At 38.8% G+C, this 20,459-nt stretch overlaps 1 protein-coding gene across 2 annotated transcripts in view; it reads left to right on the forward strand.

Annotated features, from left to right (window-relative positions):
• LOC124776412 (calpain-5-like) overlaps positions 1-20,459 on the forward strand; it is a 300,262-nt gene that overhangs the window by 254,137 nt on the left and 25,666 nt on the right. For both annotated transcript variants that reach the window (XM_047251400.1, XM_047251399.1), the window contains exons 11-12: positions 10,649-10,854; positions 10,938-11,059. In XM_047251400.1, the coding sequence (XP_047107356.1) occupies positions 10,649-10,854; positions 10,938-11,059 (328 nt within the window). The remainder of the gene's footprint in view (positions 1-10,648; positions 10,855-10,937; positions 11,060-20,459) is intronic.

Raw genomic sequence — 20,459 nt, forward strand, 5'->3', positions numbered from 1 at the left:
ACATTTTCGTGATCTGGACTCACAGTGAAGAAGAACTCCAGAATTTCCTCTCCAACCTTAACTCCTTTGGTTCCATCAGATTCACCTGGTCCTACTCCAAATCCCATGCCACTTTCCTTGACGTTGACCTCCACCTGTCCAATGGCCAGCTTCACACGTCCGTCCACATTAAACCCACCAACAAGCAACAGTACCTCCATTATGACAGCTGCCACCCATTCCACATCAAACGGTCCCTTCCCTACAGCCTAGGTCTTCGTGGCAAACGAATCTGCTCCAGTCCGGAATCCTTGAACCATTACACCAACAACCTGAAAACAGCTTTTGCATCCCGTAACTACCCTCCCGACCTGGTACAGAAGCAAATAACCAGAGCCACATCCTCATCTCCTCAAACCCGGAACCTTCCACAGAAGAACCCCAAAAGTGCCCCACTTGTGACAGGATACTTTCCGGGACTGGATCAGATTCTGAATGTGGCTCTCCAGCAGGGATACGACTTCCTCAAATCCTGCCCTGGAATGAGATCCATCCTTCATGAAATCCTCCCCACTCCACCAAGAGTGTCTTTCCGCCGTCCACCTAACCTTCGCAACCTCTTAGTTCATCCCTATGAAATCCCCAAACCACCTTCCCTACCCTCTGGCTCCTACCCCTGTAACCGCCCCCGGTGTAAAACCTGTCCCATGCACCCTCCCACCACCACCTATTCCAGTCCTGTAACCCGGAAGGTGTACACGATCAAAGGCAGAGCCACGTGTGAAAGCACCCACGTGATTTACCAACTGACCTGCCTACACTGTGAAGCGTTCTATGTGGGAATGACCAGCAACAAACTGTCCATTCGCATGAATGGACACAGGCAGACAGTGTTTGTTGGTAATGAGGATCACCCTGTGGCTAAACATGCCTTGGTGCACGGCCAGCACATCTTGGCACAGTGTTACACTGTCCGGGTTATCTGGATACTTCCCACTAACACCAACCTGTCAGAACTCCGGAGATGGGAACTTGCCCTTCAGCATATCCTTTCTTCTCGCTATCCGCCAGGCCTCAATCTCCGCTAATTTCTAATTTCAATTTGCCGCCGCTCATACCTCACCTGTCTTTCAACTTCATCTTTGCCTCTGTACATCCGCCCCGACTGACATCTCCGCCCAAACTCTTTGCCTTTACAAATGTCTGCTTGTGTCTGTGTATGTGTGGATGGATATGTGTGTGTGTGCGAGTGTATACCTGTCCTTTTTTCCCCCTAAGGTAAGTCTTTCCGCTCCCGGGATTGGAATGACTCCTTACCCTCTCCCTTAAAACCCATATCCTTTTGTCTTTCCTTCTCCTTCCCTCTTTCCTGACGAGGCAACCATTGGTTGCGAAAGCTAGAATTTTGTGTGTATGTTTGTGTTTGTTTGTGTGTCTATCGACCTGCCAGCGCTTTTGTTTGGTAAGTTTCATCATCTTTCTTTTTAGATATATTTTTCCCACGTGGAATATTTCCCTCTATTATATATATATATATATATATATATATATATATATATATATATATATATATATATATATATATAATGAATTTATTATATATAGCTTGTATTTCATTATCTTATATGACAAAATAATGTCATGATGTATGTATAATGACAACATCCATACAAAGAAATTTGTTTACAGATGAATAAATAAATAAATCATTAGCAATGTCTGTTCCTTCAGACATGCATGCAAATATGTCTGAAGGACATTTGCATCAAACTATGCTGATACTGCCAAATGTAGATGCTGCACTAATTGTAAACCTTTCACTGATGCTGAATTAGTGAAGCATTATGATGTTTTCTCAAACAATAAACAAACACTGGCTGAAATAAACAAGCTTACACTTTCAGAATTTTCCTGTTGTCTCTGCATAGAAGGTATTTCAAAATTTTTAGGAGTAATTAATGAAGTAAAAAAGTGCAAATACTTTAGTCTTCCACATGATTCCAGTGAAGATATAAGTTCAATGTTGATTTTGGTATCTTGTGTATTTTGCACAAATGACATGAGAATAGGATTAAAAAGACTTCATAGCAATTATAACCGTGAGAGTTTACACAAAATTTTGTGATTTTAAGGATGGAATTAAATATTTTGCAGGAAAATATAGATTATCTACCAGTTTAATATCAGCATGTAAAGAGCAGCCCTTTTTCAGTGATTGGCGTAACCAGTGTTTTGATAAAACTGATTAAGAGGAAAGAGAATTTACAAGATTTACTCTCAATTTACTGCCTTATGCATGAAGAAAGCTTGGCGTGTCAAATTTCAGGTAACAAATTCAAGATTTGATGAAAACTGTCATAAGCATTATAAATTTCATTCGTGCACTTGAACTTAATCTCCAAAAATTTAAAGAAGTGTTGGAAGAATTACAAGTGTGTAGCAGTGACGTTGTCCTAGATATTGCTGTCGAATGGCTAAGCAAGAAAAAGTGCTGTAACAGTTCATCAATTTGAAATCTGAAAGTATTTTATTCTTACAACAAAGCAGCAAAAAATGTGCGGTAAGTGATAACGATGACCAGTGAACACTTATACCTTTTTTTTCCAATATTGCTAAAAACTCAACAACCCTGATTTGGAATGCAAAGACCCAACAAGATAATTGAGCAAATAATTAATAAAAATTTGCATTTGAAGACAAACAGCAGTTGTGTATAAATGAACAGTTTTTCATCTGTTGCTATGCACTGATCGGACTTAAGTATCACCAGTAGTATTTACCAAGTCATGGTGGCCTATTTCAAAGAAATAAAAACAGATTTGCAACTTTTAAATATTCAAGACTGTTTCATTCTTGTACAGAATCCTTAGCTTGTTGGACATGTTGATCTCAAATTATTCTACCAATCTGGGTTTCATAAAACTCATTTGAGGCATAAAATACACTCCTGGAAATGGAAAAAAGAACACATTGACACCGGTGTGTCAGACCCACCATACTTGCTCTGGACACTGCGAGAGGGCTGTACAAGCAATGATCACACGCACGGCACAGCGGACACACCAGGAACCGCGGTGTTGGCCGTCGAATGGCACTAGCTGCGCAGCATTTGTGCACCGCCGCCGTCAGTGTCAGCCAGTTTGCCGTGGCATACGGAGCTCCAGCGCAGTCTTTAACACTGGTAGCATGCCGCGACAGCGTGGACGTGAACCGTATGTGCAGTTGATGGACTTTGAGCGAAGGCGTATAGTGGGCATGCGGGAGGCCGGGTGGACGTACCGTCGAATTGCTCAACACGTCGGGCGTGAGGTCTCCACAGTACATCGATGTTGTCGCCAGTGGTCGGCGGAAGGTGCACGTGCCCGTCGACCTGGGACCGGACCGCAGCGACGCACGGATGCACGCCAAGACCGTAGGATCCTACGCAGTGCCGTAGGGGACCGCACCGCCACTTCCCAGCAAATTAGGGACACTGTTGCTCCTGGGGTATCGGCGAGGACCATTCGCAACCGTCTCCATGAAGCTGGGCTACGGTCCCGCACACTGATAGGCCGTCTTCCGCTCACGCCCCAACATCGTGCAGCCCGCCTCCGGTGGTGTCACGACAGGCGTGAAAGGCGGGACGAATGGAGACGTGTCGTCTTCAGCGATGAGAGTCGCTTCTGCCTTGGTGCCAATGGTGGTCGTGCAGGTGAGCGCCACAATCAGGACTGCATACGACCGAGGCACACAGGGCCAACACCCGGCATCATGGTGTGGGGAGCGATCTCCTACACTGGCCGTACACCACTGGTGATCGTCGAGGGAACACTGAATAGTGCACGGTACATCCAAACCGTCATCGAACCCATCGTTCTACCATTCCTAGACCGGCAAGGGAACTTGCTGTTCCAACAGGACAATGCACGTCCGCATGTATCCCGTGCCACCCAACATGCTCTAGAAGGTGTAAGTCAACTACCCTGGCCAGCAAGATCTCCGGATCTGTCCCCCATTGAGCATGTTTGGGACTGGATGAAGCGTCGTCTCACGCGGTCTGCACGTCCAGCACGAACGCTGGTCCAACTGAGGCGCCAAGTGGAAATGGCATGGCAAGCCGTTCCACATGACTACATCCAGCATCTCTATGATCGTCTCCATGGGAGAATAGCAGCCTGCATTGCTGCGAAAGGTGGATATACACTGTACTAGTGCCGACATTGTGCATGCTCTGTTGCCTGTGTCTATGTGCCTGTGGTTCTGTCAGTGTGATCATGTGATGTATCTGACCCCAGGAATGTGTCAATAAAGTTTCCCCTTCCTGGGACAATGAATTCACGGTGTTCTTATTTCAATTTCCAGGAGTGTAATTGAACTCAACATGACACACAGCTTAAAGCTCAATTTATAAAACATCATGTAAAGAAGGAGTATGATGAATTTTGGAGATGCAGTTATAAAAATCACAAGACCTTGCTCGGTTTATTTCAACACTATTGCCTTCAACTTACCTTTGTGAAGCTCCATTTTCTAAAATTAACTACTTGAAAAATAAATATCACAATTGGTTGTCCAGTCATTTAGAAGACGCAATGAGGGTTTTATGCAATCCAAACAACACAAATATAGATGAGATAGCCAAAAATACACATCACAATTTACATTAATAAATATTTTTATTTTTGTGCATACATTTGCTTTGGAACTAGAATGAATAACAATCCAGATATACAAGAACAAACCTGTACCTCTTAAAAAAAAATTAGGGGGCTCATTGGTTTTCTGTCATTTTGAAAGTGAGGGATTAATACCATTAGAATAAAGTTTATGTGGCCATATGTGAATTGTGGTTTATTAGTCTCATAATTTACATAATCTACATCACTTGATTCAGGCACAAAAGACACATGAAAATTGCGGTAAAATTTCACCATAAGCATGGAACAGCTTATGTTAACAAACAACAATATAATAATAATAAAATTTTGTTATATATACATACAACAAATAAAAAGATCTAACACTTAATTACCTTTGCTTAAATGATCATTTCATCCTCTATGAATTCTCTGACTGAATAGTAGCATTTCTCCCACAGAATCTGCTGTGGCCTTATTTCTAGAATCTATGGCTTCGTATTAAATATGGTTTTGCCGATTAACTTGTCATATTTGGTCATCTGCATATACTGTGTGGTCTATGCATATAATTTCAGTTGGTAGAAGGTACAGAACTTGGTTAGCTTTCAGAATGCACTTACTTTTTCAAGCTCGTTGGAAAAACACACACACACACACACACACACACACACACACACACACACACACACACACACACAGGCACATGCATGTAGTGCTTAGTCAATTGCCAACTCTTTCCTAGCCCACAGTGAATGTACTGGGTTTGGTGGGTGGTGGTGTGGGGTGAGATGAGGGGTGGGGGTTGGGGGGAAGTGTCTAGTGGCTCCTGAGAGAGTGTGGACCCATCTGTGGGCTAGCTAAGGCTGCAGGCAGAGGGTGCAGGTGGCATAAAGCTGTGCATTTTATAGGCTAGAGCATGAGATAACAGCACACAAATTTGGAAGGTGGAGACGAGGTACTGGCGGAAGTAAAGCTGTAAGGATAGTGCGTGAGTCGTGCTTGGGAAGCTCAGTTGGTAGAGCACTTGCGCACAAAAGGCAAAGTCCCGAGTTTGAGTTAGGTCTGGCACACAACGTTAATCTGCCTGGAAAGTTTCAGCAAGGTTATGATTTCATAAATATATATGGAAGGAAGAGTTAGGATGTGCAGTTTCTGAAATAATGAGTGACAAGATTTTGTTTGCTGTGCAGTAGGCATGTGTCTGATAATTTTCTTCTGCAGCTACTGTATTCCAGCCATGATATTTGAACTTCCCAGATAGTTGTACCATACCTAATGACAGATTCAAAATAACTACTCTTGTATCTCTTCTTATCTTTTGTGTACTCATGTCAGTAGAATTTGCTAGTATTTGCATTACAATTGCAAAACTGCATAGTTTGTATGACAGGAAGTCAGTATGTGGATTCCACCTTAACCACATTTAGTCCTAGAGGTTTGATCATGTCCACTTCTTCCGTAAGTTATTGTTATGTTGTATTTTAAGTTCCACACATTTTGAATGTTTGGTTTTGAAATGTACCATATGTGTTTTTGCAGTGTTCAGTTTCAGCCCATTTAGTTGGAACTAATTTTCTAGGGTATCCAGTGTGCTCATTATCGAGCTCAGAATTTTTTTCCACACCATCATCTTTTATTAAAACAGAATTATTGGCTGAAAACAGAACTGTTGAGGAATTTGTATTTTTGGATAAGTCATTTACATAGAATAGGGACAGGATTGGCCCAAAAATGGAGCCCTGAGGCACGCCTTGTGATACTGTTCTCTATTTAGAATAATAATTCACTGCATTGAAATACGGGAGATATTGAAATGGTACAAGATTTGAGGTGGACATAATTAAAACAAAGGCATTTTTTGCTGCGGCTGAATCTTCTCACGAAATTCCAATCACCAACTTTCTCTTCCGAATGCGAAAATATTTTGTTGAGGCCAACCTATATAGCGAGAATTGATCACCATAATAAAATAAGTGAAATCAGAGCTTGTACAGAAAGATATATGCATTTGCTCTTTCCGTATGCTGTACGAGATTGGAATAATAGAAAATTGTGAAGGTGGTGCAATGAAGTCTCTGCCAGGCACTTAAATGTGATTTGCAGTGTATCCACATAGATGTAGATGTAAGTCATGTGGTACATTTACTTCGGATGGCTTCTGTGCATTTGATCCTGACCCACCCTTTGTTCATAATCTGTGCTTCAGCAATAGATTCTTTTGTGGTTTGTGTGTGGTATCCTCTCTTTGAGATGAGTCTTGCACATATCAGTGTGTTAGGTTAAAGCTGGAACTAGTCAGTTTGACAAATTAATCTGACTCCTCTCATAAGATTTTAGTACAGATGCTAAAGACAATGCAGCTGTGTACTCAGGCATCATCATCACTTAACAACTGGTTAGTTGTATTGTTACAGTCTTGGATGAATCATTCTTCCATATCATCCTTACATAGAACTACAGCCTAGCATCCATCAAGGTTTATGTGAGTGTTCATTCTGAGTTACTCCAGATGGGTAGCCCTAAGTATTTAACTGTTGTGAGTGAGTCCACTTATTGGAAACTACATATTGCATTACAATGCATTTAGTTGCATTGAGTTCAAAGTTTCTTAAAATTTATGAGGGTTTATGCAGTTCATTAAATGCTTCTCAGACAGCTATATTTGTGCTTCTTTTAACTATGTCAAGTGTGTGTTTGTCAGTAGGGCTTCAGATTTGGTTGTCTATAATGCAGCTCTCTCTGATTCACAGTAAATATCTCTTATGCTGTCAGACTATGACAATTCTTTCTCATTTTGCACTATTTTGCATGTCACGTATTCATGTGTCATATTTTATAAAGTACTATTGACTTTATCCCATTAATCCTCCACATTTTGCCTGCCAGAGCTGAATATTTGTTGGTGGTGGCCACCCAGGTAGTTACAAACAAGCTTGCTGTCACACAATTTGGAAAACTTTGTGGGGTGGTAGTCACGTTATGACACTGGAGTCATATTCAACAGGAGAGAGATTCAAATCTCCATGCAGTAATTCTGATTACCATGATTCCATAAATCATTTCAGTAAAATACCAATATGTTTTCTTACAGAGGCAATAGATGTGGTCTTCTCCAAGTTTTCCTTGAGCAAGGATCTATTGAGAAAATTAATAAGTTATGTGACAGAATTCCTGATCCTTTATTACTTCCAGGATGTGAAACTTTTAGTACTGCCAACAGACACATATAAAAGTAAAACTGATGCCCTACCAATGTTTTGGAGAATATAGTTCCTTCATCAGGAATAGAGTACCAAAAGCTGAGTAGTGTGTCACTTTTATTTTTGTATATGTCTGTTGGCAGTACTACAGATTTCACTTGCTCAAAATATGTACTAGTGAACAATTCTGACTCTTAATTTATTAATTTTCTCAGTTGAATTTTCATTTGATACAAGACTATTGACCTCAGCAGTGATGAGATGTTAAACTGTAGCCTAGCTGTACAATTTATGAGATCCCAATCGCATTATCAGAACTTGTCATCTGTGTGAACTGCACAATTCCAAAACTATAAAAGATCTGAGACCAATATGACTTACTAGGATATTAGATATTAAAGCTAACATCCAAGAAATCTAGTACTGTAAGTAATAAATATTTTTAATGCTAGTTCATGTAATAGAAAACAAAATGGTATAGTATTAGTTGTGGTAATTCAAGATATTAACTCTCAAATACAAACTGGGATGTTCCGGCAGTGATTTATTTTTCCTTGATAGACTGAAAAATTCTGTTTTGTGCATTAATTACTTTTTTATTAATTTGTTCTCAGTTAAATACACTTAAAGCCATGCCCACTCGGAAACAATAGTACATGAAAAACACCGCATTCAGAGGCATTTGAAAAGTATTCAGAGGCATTTGAAAAGCATACGAGCTCTCTGCAGGCATCTGGATGCACCCAGATAGTACATTCTTTTCACCACTACCATAGAACACAATCAGTGTTATCACTTTCAGTCCAATCATTCAACTTAAGGTGTGCAGAGTACTCTTCCTGAATATTGAATGCATCTGTCTTGGCTACAGGTGTGCAAAGTGACTAAGAGCCACATGAAATCATTCAGAATTCAGCCTTCTTTATGAATTAATATTTGAACTTTCATGTCTAATATAGTATTTTAAAAAAATAGACTCCTTAAATAGACAGTTTGCTCTCATGGTCAAATTCAAAATTAATTGAATGTGTCTACAGTTTGCAGTTCTGGAATACAGGATAGCAACAATAACTGAATTCAAAAGAAACAATGGAATATAATTATAAATAATGGTGAATTACATATATTTCAGTTCAAAAGGAAGGAAGGAAGATTGGGCTTTAATACCCCATCGACAACGAGACTATTAGAGGCGGAGCACAAGCTCAGGTGGTGCCAAGGATGGGAAAGGAAATTGGCCATATCCTTTCAAGGGACCACCCCGGCATTTGCCTGGAGTGATTTAGGGAAATCACAGAAAACCTAAATCTGGATGGCTGGATGAGGGTTTGAACCATCGTCCTCCTGAATGCAAGTCCAGTGTACTAACACCAAAACCTTGCTCAGTTTATATTTCAATTCAGTGACACACATTTAGATAATTATCTTTGCATCAACAATACTAGAACACTAAATTATAAAACAGTCCTTACTAATCCTTTAACATATTTTCTTTAATTATACAGAGACTGTCATCTGAATTATTATTTTGCAATGCAATTCAGTTATTGATAATGCAATACATGTTACCTGTAAGGGTAATAACGAGAGAGAGAGTGTTAATTTTTTAATTGGTCTTGTACATGCTTTTACATAAATAAAATTATTCAGCACATAAAATGTGGATAAATTCTGATTTAAACACTGAAATTGGACATTTCTGCATGTGCAGTCACTGACGTGTTCATTCCTACATGCTATCTCTATCTCGGCATCACAAACATATCACCACTGGATTTTGTCTGCTTTGAACAGATGGCACTAGTGTTGCATCTCACATATTCATGAAATGTGAAAACACAGGAGTGCATTAATATGTTGTTTCACACTTAACGTAAAACCAGAACCACAATGGTGGCCCATAATCCACTGCCCTGTAGGGCCCATGGCCAGTTAAGGTGACTACAAAGGGAAGGCTAGCAATGAGAAGGTGCCGAGAACTTGCCTGCTGCTCAGAGAAAGTTCTGAAGGTGCCCCTAATGCAGTGGTCACCTCCAGCATCCAAAAATCTGTCTCTATAGCCGAGTTTAATTCTCCTACTGCTACTCAAGTGATGCAAGTACTGTGAGATCAGTCAGTGGTTTACCCTAACCCAAATAGTCCATCAAATTAATATCAATCAGGGAAAATTTAGATACACCAAAGGCAAATGAAATTGTATGATAATCACTGAAACAAAATGAAAGGCGAAGTGCCTGATGAGTATTACCACGGCCTGCCCAGAAGGCACTGCCGTCTTTCATTGTGCTATAGAAAATTAAGTGAACTGTAGGTAACAAAGGTAACAAATATGGTGGTTCTCCATAGAATCAGTAAGGAAAACACTGACAAGGAGGAGGGACAAGATCACTAAAGAAACAATTATTTGACCATTATCTCAATCTGTTACTATTATTCTTCTTTACAATTGAAGATTTATGCCTAGTGCTCGTTAAATTCATCTTGTTCTATAACCTCACTTGTATTTGTTCATCATTTTATCCTTTTTATGTCAGTTACCATGACTCTTCTTAATGTCTTGCAGAGTTCTGAATATTTTAATATGCCATAGTGTAGATTTTCATTGTTTTAACAGCTCTTTGCTTTTCTCATTGAATCAGCTGGTTTGCTTGTTGTTCTTGCAGGCTTAATCCTTGCTTGTCATTTACCACTGTTGACTTCCTGGAATAATTTTTCACTTGAGATTAACATCTCTCATACCAGTTTATGTCTTTCAGTTTTTATGGTTAACACAACTCTTGCTGTACTTTTTAAACTGTTTGTATCTGAATGTATAAGTAAATAATTGTTATTAAACTTTCAATTATGCAGGTTGAAGAAAACCGCAAATACCGCCTTCACAAGCAATGGGAACACAATCCAACTATTGTATCATTTAATTATATAAGGAAAAGGGAGATTTTTTACAAAGGACATTTGCCTAGAGGACGTTACATCTTGATTCCAACAACACTGAAACCAGGAGACACAGGAGGCTATTTCGTTCGAATTTTCTCTACCTCAAATATTAAATTACGGTAAGAGAGAATCTAAATGACATTATTTTACATAGTGCACAGTGTTAATTTTAATATATAATGTTTATTTTTTGTATTTACAGGACAATAAAGCGGGATGTACCATACAAAACATGTTACTGCTGTAAATCAGGATATCCTGTGTGGGTTACAGTGGTCCATGTTAAAGGAGCTGAAGGCCTTAAGAAAATGGACAGAATTGGTTGTAAGTGTAACATACAAAAGGCACTTATTAATTTTTTTATGCAGCAGCAGCCACAGCAGTAGCAGCCATTTGACATCTATTGCTGGATAAAGACCTTATCTAGTGTATTACATGCTTTACAGTCTTCAGTTATATGCCTGCATGTTGCTTCTCTGTCTTTTCTAATTTCATCTATCCATCCTTCATTAGGTCATCATATAGTCTTGTCTTATCTCTGTTAATTGCGAAAACAACTTTCTTAGTGTATCCATCATCCATTCAACTGAACCCATCTCCATTTCAATTCAGTTTCAGCCACAATTATGTCTTCCACCCTAGTTTATTGCAGATCCATTTACTTGTTTTCCTGTATCACCTAGTGATTAGTAACATCCATCTTTCCTTTAATCACTGAGCAATCATCTGTTTTTGAATGGTTCTCACATTTAAAGTCTGTGTATCGCTGATTTAAGTTAAAACTATCAATACTCACTGACTTCCCTATTATGAACATTAGAAGCTTTTGAAAACCACTGTTTAGTTTACTAACGGCACTCCAACCCAATTTTGCTCATCTGCTTATTCCTCTCCTGTCTCCTGCTTATTCCTCAACTCATTCTTTGGTCTCATAGTTAACTTTACGAATTTCTTTTTGTGTTTCCATTGTACAGTATTTTAGATGTATTATAATTGACTTCCAAGTGTACTTTCAAACTTTTTCTATAAAGTTTTTTCATCATTTGTTGATTTTTTGCTGCACTAATGGAAAATAGTGTAGAGCATAATCTTATTCTCTCTCACAACACCAATTGAATTTTTCATTCTTCTAAATAATAGATTTGTTTCATAAGCTTCGAGAGGAGTAAGATGTACAAATAACTTATTCCCCCTCCCCTCCTTGTTGTTGGCTGCAGTTTGTCACATCTAGGGGTAAATTCTTGAGGCTGAAATTTTTTAACTTTGTAGGTTCCAGATGATATGATAAGCCTCTTGCATAACTTTTGTTTGCACTTGTTTTTTATTATGCCACATTCTTCTGTATCACACTGTCTTTACAATCTCCACTTCCATAAAACCAAAAATTATATTGTTATTGCCAAAATTAAAAACACATCCAATTCCATTAGAGGCATGCGCACTGCTACTGACTCACTCTGCGGTACTAACAATATTTCAAAGAGTTTACAAAACAAAAAGAGTTTACAAACTTTCTTGACAAAAGAAGAATCTTCACTAAGTTATACCATTAGTTTATAAATTAGTCCAGAAATAAATTTATTAAATATAGTTAGATTGTGCAGTTAATCATAGGAATTTTACATGTGCCAGATGTTTCATAATTTCAAATGTTTCTAAAAGAAGAGTAATTTTAACTGTACATACAGGGTTAATACATATTGACTATAATAAAGTAATTTCTTTTTATACATTTTAACCTGAAATATAATACATCATATACAAAGTCATATGAAATTCATTTAGTTAAACAGCTGTTATAATGGTCACCTATACAAGATTCAAAAATATTCTTAGTATCAACTACTTCGGTTAAAGAAAGGTAATGCTAGAGGATCATATTCCTTTGCAATATCCCCTGCACAAATTTGGAATCAACGTGTTTACAATATTTTGTGACAGACTATAAGGTCAGCCAGACGGTGTACAAAATGATGACAAAAAATAGAATACAGATGTATAGAAGTATCTGATACATATTACAGAAAACATAAGAAAAATATCTACTATACAAGTCATAATCTATACATATATCAGGATATGGAATTCAGATTTTCAGATCTGTGGAATATACTGTCACAAGACAAACAATACAAAGTCAGAAGTACAACACTGCATCACTAAACTATGGAAATAAATACAGAGACAAGCTATATAACTATGATTACAAATTGTAAGTTAACTTCCATACAATCACACCTTCAAAATCTTCAAACGAGAAGAGAAAAAAAAAAAAAAATCAGAGCTTAAGTGTACGACGAATGAGCTGACTCAAAAACCTCAAAACAACAGATACAGACCAGAAGAGTAGGGGTACAGTACAAAATCAATCAGCCACATAAACTAGATTATTTAAGGATGTGTTGACTCCTGAAAGGACAAAATAATGGAAAAATATTAGGGCCTAAGTTTACGATGTGAGGTCCGACCCATCACTCCAAACTACACTGGGTACAAACCAGCAAAAAATCTTTTGACTCAACAAAATGAATAAAGCTCACAATCATATCAATACGTTCAATCATATGCAAAAAGTAATTGTGGGAAGCATCTAGCCTCAATCAATGGTTGTACGCTCTTCTTGAGTACACACATACACAGTCACAATGAGCAGCTGTATCCAAAACATAGTTAAGCATGAATCTGCCCACAAATCAAGTTCCAGTCAGATACAATATTGATGTACTCAGGATAAATAATGTAAACAGAGTCATAAATAACTTTGAGCGATGACATAATTGAGTAGCTTGAGCACCAAAATCATTGTATGAAAGCAGACATGTATTCACCTTGTTATATTATCTATACTAGTAAATGTTTTCCACACTGTTTGCTAATTGTCCACACACACCAACCTATGTATATATAGATCTAAAAGATTCATTTACCATTGATAAAATAAAATAAAAATACATACTGATTTAAAGTTACATAATGTATTGGAAAGTCAATCCCGCCACTTGAAAAAACATACATTTATGTGAAATAACACTGTCTTTAGGAGTCTTGGCTAACAATTTACAAATCTCTGTCACTAAACTGATGTAGTTGATGGATGATCGAGTACATTACCCAGCATCTGTGATTTCTTGTAAGTCAACTGGTCCAGCCATACAGTAGTGTGGGGAGTTGATCCGCCAACATCTTTCAGTTTCCTCCCTAGAGTTCTCATCACACACTCCAATGCATAAGTAACTTCCTGCCTAACATTCACATCAAATCCTAAAACATTGTTTTGTGTACTAAATATACTGTTCAATACCTTCTTCACGTTACACGGCATATGCTCTCCCTATTAATTTTTCAAAGTCAATTATATGGGGACTATGTCAGGTGCAATTAAGAAGTGTTCACACATGAAACATTAATAATCAGAGTTAACTGCAATAAAAAAAATGAACTAACAAGGTGATACGCACAGATATACTAACATACTATTCCTAATTTTTGCAGTACAAATTATGAAAAAATATGTATCAAATTCTAAAACACAAATCTACACACATCAAAAAAAGTTGTGCCTTACCCCAGTTCCCAGAACTCCTGAAGATAAACATTGGCCGTGGCTACTGTGTCACAGACACAGCCCCTTTGGCTGTTCAGGGATGTCACTAAACCCGCCCAAAGATGTAAACAACCATGTATGAGTAGCGCCTAATAGAAGGAGGGGGTCTGACAGCTGATCAGTTCCGGTCATTCCACCAGGAAGGAGGTACACGGCTCGTGTTGTCTGTAGCTCAACCATGTCTGGATGGTCAATACTGCGGTTTGATTGCTTCCGCATTGTTACTTTGTGCCAGGAAGGGCCCTCAACAAGGGAAGTGTCCAGTGTCTCGGAGTGAACCAAAGTGATGTTGTTTGGACACGGAGGAGATACAGAGAGACAGGAACTGTCAATGACATGCTTCACTCAGGCCGTCCAATGGCTACTACTGCAATGGATGACCACTACGTATGAATTATGGCTCGGAGGAACACTGACAGCTACGCTACCGTGTTGAATAATGAGTTTCGTGCAGCCACAGGATGTTGTGTTATGACTCAAACTGTGCGCAGTAGGCTGCATGATGTGCAACTTCATTCCTAATGTCCATGATGAGGTCCATGACTCCATGCAGCATGGTTCAAATGGGACCAACAACATGCCGAATGGACCGCTCAGGATTGACATTACATTCTCTTCGCCAATGAGTGTTGCATATGCCCTCAGTCAGACAATTGTCAGAGATGTATTTGGAGGCAACTAGGTCAGGCAGATTGCCTTAGACACATTGCCCAGTGAGTGCAGCAAGGTGGAGGGTGCCTGCTGTTTTGGTGTGGCATTATTTGGGGCCAACATACGCCACTGGTGGTCATAGAAAGCACCATAACAGCTGTACGATATGTGAATGTCATCCTCTGACCGATAGTGCAAGCATATTGGCGAGGCATTTGTCTTGATGGACAACAATTCATGCCCCAATTGTGCACATCTTGTGAATGACTTCCTTCAGTATAATGACAAAGCTCGACTAGAGTGGCCAGCATGTTCTCCAGACATAAACGCCATCGAACATGCCTGCGACAAATTGAAAAAGTCTATTTATGGAAGACATGACCCACCAACCACTCTGAGGGATCTACACCGAACCGCTATTGAGGAGTGGGACAATCTGGATCAACAGTGCCTTGATGAACTTGTGGATAGTATGCCACAATGAATATAGGCATGCATCAATGCAAGAGTACGTGCTACCTGGTATTAGAGGTACCTGTGTCTACAGCAATCTGGACCACCACCTCTGAAGGTCTCACTGTATGGTGGTACAACATGCAATGTGTGGTTTTCATGCACAATAAAAAGGTCAGAAATGACGTTTATGTTGATCTTTATTCCAATTTTCTGTACAGATCTGGAACTCTCAGAACCAAGGTGATGCAAAACTTTTATTTGGTGTGCATATTACAGAACATAATTATATAATGTATCATAGATTTTAACTCAGTCATTGGATAAGAAAAAACTTTAGAAATTACATCATCTTACATACTAAATTCCAGACAGACAAAACATAATTATCTAGTCTTATAAATCTACAAACATAGTATATATTTTCTGCTAGACTAGGGATCATTGTTGTTGTTGTTGTTGTCCTGAGACTGGTTTGATGCAGCTCTCCATGCTACTCTATCCTGTGCAAGCTTCTTCATCTCCCAGTACCTACTGCAACCTACATTCTTCTGAATCTGTTTAGCGTATTCATCTCTTGGTCTCCCTCTACGATTTTTACCCTCCACGCTGACCTTCAATACTAAATTTGTGATCCCTTGATGCCTCAGAACATGTCCTACCAACCTATCCCTTCTTCTAGTCAAGTTGCGCCACAAACTTCTCTTCTCCCAAATCCTGTTCAATACCTCCTCATTAGTTATATGATCTACCCATCTAATCATCAGCATTCTTCTGTAGCACCACATGTTTCACTTCCATACATGGCTACGCTCCATACAAATACTTTCAGAAGCGACTTCCTGACACTTAAATCTATACTCGATCTTAACAAATTTCTCTTCTTCAGAAACGCTTTCCTTGCCATTGCCAGTCTACATTTGATATCCTCTCTACTTCAACCATCATCAGTTATTTTGCTCCCCAAATAGCAAAACTCCTTTACTACTTTAAGTGTCTCATATCCTAATCTAATTCCCTCAGCATCACCCGACTTAATTCAACTACATTCCATTATCCTCATTTTGCTTTTGTTGATGTTCATCTTATACCCTCCTTTCATGACACTGTCCATTCTGTTCAACTGCTCTTCCAAGTCCTTTGCTGTCTCTGACAGAATTACAATGTCATCGGCGAACCTCAAAAGTTTTTATTTCTTCTCCATGGATTTTAATGCCTACTCCGAATTTTTCTTTTGTTTCCTTCACTACTTGCTCAATATACAGATTGAATAACATTGGGGATAGGCTACAACTCTGTCTCACTCCCTTCCCAACCACTGCTTCCCTTTCGTGCCCCTCGATTCTTATAACTGCCATCTGGTTTCTGTACAAATTGTAAATAGCCTTTCGCTCCCAGTATTTTACCCCTGCCACCTTCAGAATTTGAAAGAGAGTATTCCAGTCAACATTGTCAAAAGCTTTCTCTAAGTCTACAAATGCTAGAAATGTAGGTGTGCCTTTCCTTAATCTAGCTTCTAAGATAAGTTGTAGGGTCAGTATTGCCTCACGTGTTCCAATATTTCTACGGAATCCAAACTGATCTTCCCCGAGGTCAGCTTCTACAGTTTTTCCATTCGTCTATAGAGAATACGCGTTAGTACTTTGCATCTGTGTCTTATTAAACTGATTGTTCGGTAATTTTCACATCTGTCAGCACCTGCTTTCTTTGGGATTGGAATTATTATATTCTTCTTGAAGTCTGAGGGTATTTGACCTGTCTCATACATCTTGCTCACTAGATGGTAGAGTTTTGTCAGGACTGGCTCTCCCAAGGCCATCAGTAGTTCTAATGGAATGTTGTCTACTCCTGGGGCCTTGTTTCGACTCAGGTCTTTCAGTGCTCTGTCAAACTCTTCACGCAGTATCATATCTCCCATTTCATCTTCATCTACATCCTATTCCATTTCCATAATATTGTCCTTAAGTACATTACGCTTGTAGGGATCATTAAGCATTCATATTCATAGGTCTTGTCCTCTACACTAAACATTAACAGTACTTGACATTTTACGTACTTGCTTTGCTTACCAGTAGCTCTTTGTATCTTTACATGTGCAACAGGAATTCCCAAAAAATTTGTACTATACTTGATTTTGTCTCTAAATTGTTCAGATGTACCACAAATCAGGGCTACCTTCATCAATCAAACAGTTTTCTTCCAATGATCAATCTTAATCTTAATGTAAGGACTCCCAAAATCTGAATCATCATCTCCGTTATTAGACACTTCAAAGATCACTTTCTGTTTCATATAATGAGACATCCACATGGTTTTTGCAGGGTTTAATCAATTTTACTGGTATCACAGCATTAGCTTCTGTCTCGGGTTCTTCGGCCGATGTTCATCTGATGATTTTACTGACATTTCGCCAGCACAAGTGGCTGGCATTGTCAAAGCTTCACCCTCCACCGGCGATGGAGGGTGAAGCTTTGACAATGCCAACCACTCGTGCTGGTGAAATGTCAGTAAAATCATCAGATGAACGTTGGCCGAAGAATCCGAGACAGAAGCCAATAGGCAGTTTGCCAACAAGTGTCTACGAAAGCCTTAACAATTTTGTGTTGTAGCATTACTTTGGTTACTCAGAAGTGGTTTGGTGAAGATTGAACACATGAATGGAGTCCATAGTGCAACTAACATCACTTATGACAGAAGGAATACAAAATATATTACTGTTAAAATTACACTTCCTACTTAGACTTTCTTTCACTTCATTCCACCAATTTGGATACAAATTTTGACTAACCACAGCTAACTAATTCCAGAGTGCACTTTTATCTGTGTTATCATCAATCAGGTCCCAAACAAACTTCAAAAAGCTTTCACCTTTATTCTCTAGGTTTACAGATAACTCACCTTTACTGTTTGCATCACTACTCTGCATGACGTTAATCAAAAACTGCTTTGACTGGACTAGTATTCCATGACTCTCACTTACATCATCACAACATCACTTACCTTACCTGTATTCACAAATAACTCTTAAACTTCATTATTCTTAAACTCCACAAATACCTGATACTCACCATCATCATATTCTTCCAAAATTACTTCATCAACAACATCATTAACAACACAAGTCTCTTCACCATCAAAGTCACACATCTCATCTACATTCATTTGCAATAAGCTACCAGTCTCCGACTTATCAACCTAAGTTATTTCACACTCTCATTTACATGTACATCAAAAATACCACCTAATTCAGATCCAACAAAGTCATCACCTGTTTTAAATACATCAGTAACACTGGGGGGTTGTTTGGGGGAATAGAGCGTATTAGAGAAGGATGGGGAAGAAAGTCGGACGTGCCCTTTCAAAGGAACCATCCCGGCATTTGCCTGGAGCGATTTAGGGAAATCACAGAAAACCTAAATCAAGATGGCCGGACACGGGATTGAACCATTGTCCTCCCGAATGCAAGTTCAGTGTGCTAACAGTAATACTGTTTACTGACCAAGAGAAGAAATCATTAGTAGATACTACATCAAAATTCTCATTACTCTCACGTTCCAGTTTGTGATTGCCACCTACTATAATTAAACATAGTATCCCAAAACTTTTGATCCAAACATAAATGAGTGATCTGATATTCATTCTGTTCAACATCAGATACATGTGCCACATCATTAACACTGTTATTATTGTCTAACTGCAAGTGTAAAGGGAGAGTCCTGTACATGTTGCGTTTCCTCGCTCAGAGCTGTGGACCTCCACTGAGGTGGACTGCCATTTCCCAGATAGTTACCTCTAGATTGTTTCTCCTATTAAATTGCCCATGGTTATCCCCATTATCCCTATTCTGCTGATGTTCAAATTTTCTGTCTCTATTAACATTTTGACCCTGATAGATGTTACCACATCTTCGATTCTGTAGTTTTTGCCACTGTGACTCTATCATTTCAATTATTGTGGAACATGCTTCTTTCTACTGCCCTATCCAGCCTGTCAACATACCATAAAAATTGTTCAAGACAATTGTCAGGTCCATGTACTAAATCCCACTGAAACCTTTCTGGTAATCTCCTTTTGAGTGCATCAATCAATCTCGTTTTATCAAATGGTTTGTCTAAGTTTGTTAATTTCCTAAGAGGGTTCTTATGAAACTCTTTGAGAGTACTGTCCATAATCCTATAATTAGGACCATTCAGAAATTCACTTTTAATTCTCCCCTGTTCAGCTTCCAACCAAAATTTATTTAAAAACTTTTCGAAACTGATGTGTCCCATTGACTTAAATTTTGATTTACCCTAGACAGAACTTTGCCTTCGAGACATCTTTTAATAAGACATCTTTTAATAAATTTAATTTTTTTTATCGTCACTCATGCCTGACACAAAACTATCTCTACAATGGTAAATAAAATCCACTGGATGTAAATTGTCTGATGGAAAACTTTTGATTGGTATGATGGACCATGCAATACCATTGTTTGAATACAAATTGTTGTGAATGTAATTTTCCTGAACGGAAATACAGAAGTGTCCGATCTTACCCGTCGGCTTTGACCCATGACGTCACAAATGTAGCGGAAACGACTATAAACGACAATTCCAATATGGCGGATATAAAAACATCGCATACGTATTATCCAATATGGCGGATATAAAAACATCGCATACGTATTATAAACACTGAAATACACAAGTTTCACAAAAAGGCTAATGACTCTAACGGGACAAGCGTGGGAAATTGGGGGTTTTTGGGTGGGGACAAATTAAATATACACAAATGTAGCCACCGACCGCCATACAAAACCACGCAAAACAACGAAATAAATCAACATCACAAAACTGACCAAATACCAAAAAACACATTCCTATCCAGAATCGGACACTTCCCTTGACCTATGTAGCTCAACAGAACCTACCGATCACATCCTCCAATACAAAAAAAAAAAAAAAAAAAAGAACACTTCCCTTACACCTACATACATCTACAACAGCTCCCAATCACATAAATTACGATCGAACA

Source organism: Schistocerca piceifrons, chromosome 2, assembly GCF_021461385.2.
Source record: "Schistocerca piceifrons isolate TAMUIC-IGC-003096 chromosome 2, iqSchPice1.1, whole genome shotgun sequence".
NCBI lineage: Eukaryota > Metazoa > Arthropoda > Insecta > Orthoptera > Acrididae > Schistocerca > Schistocerca piceifrons.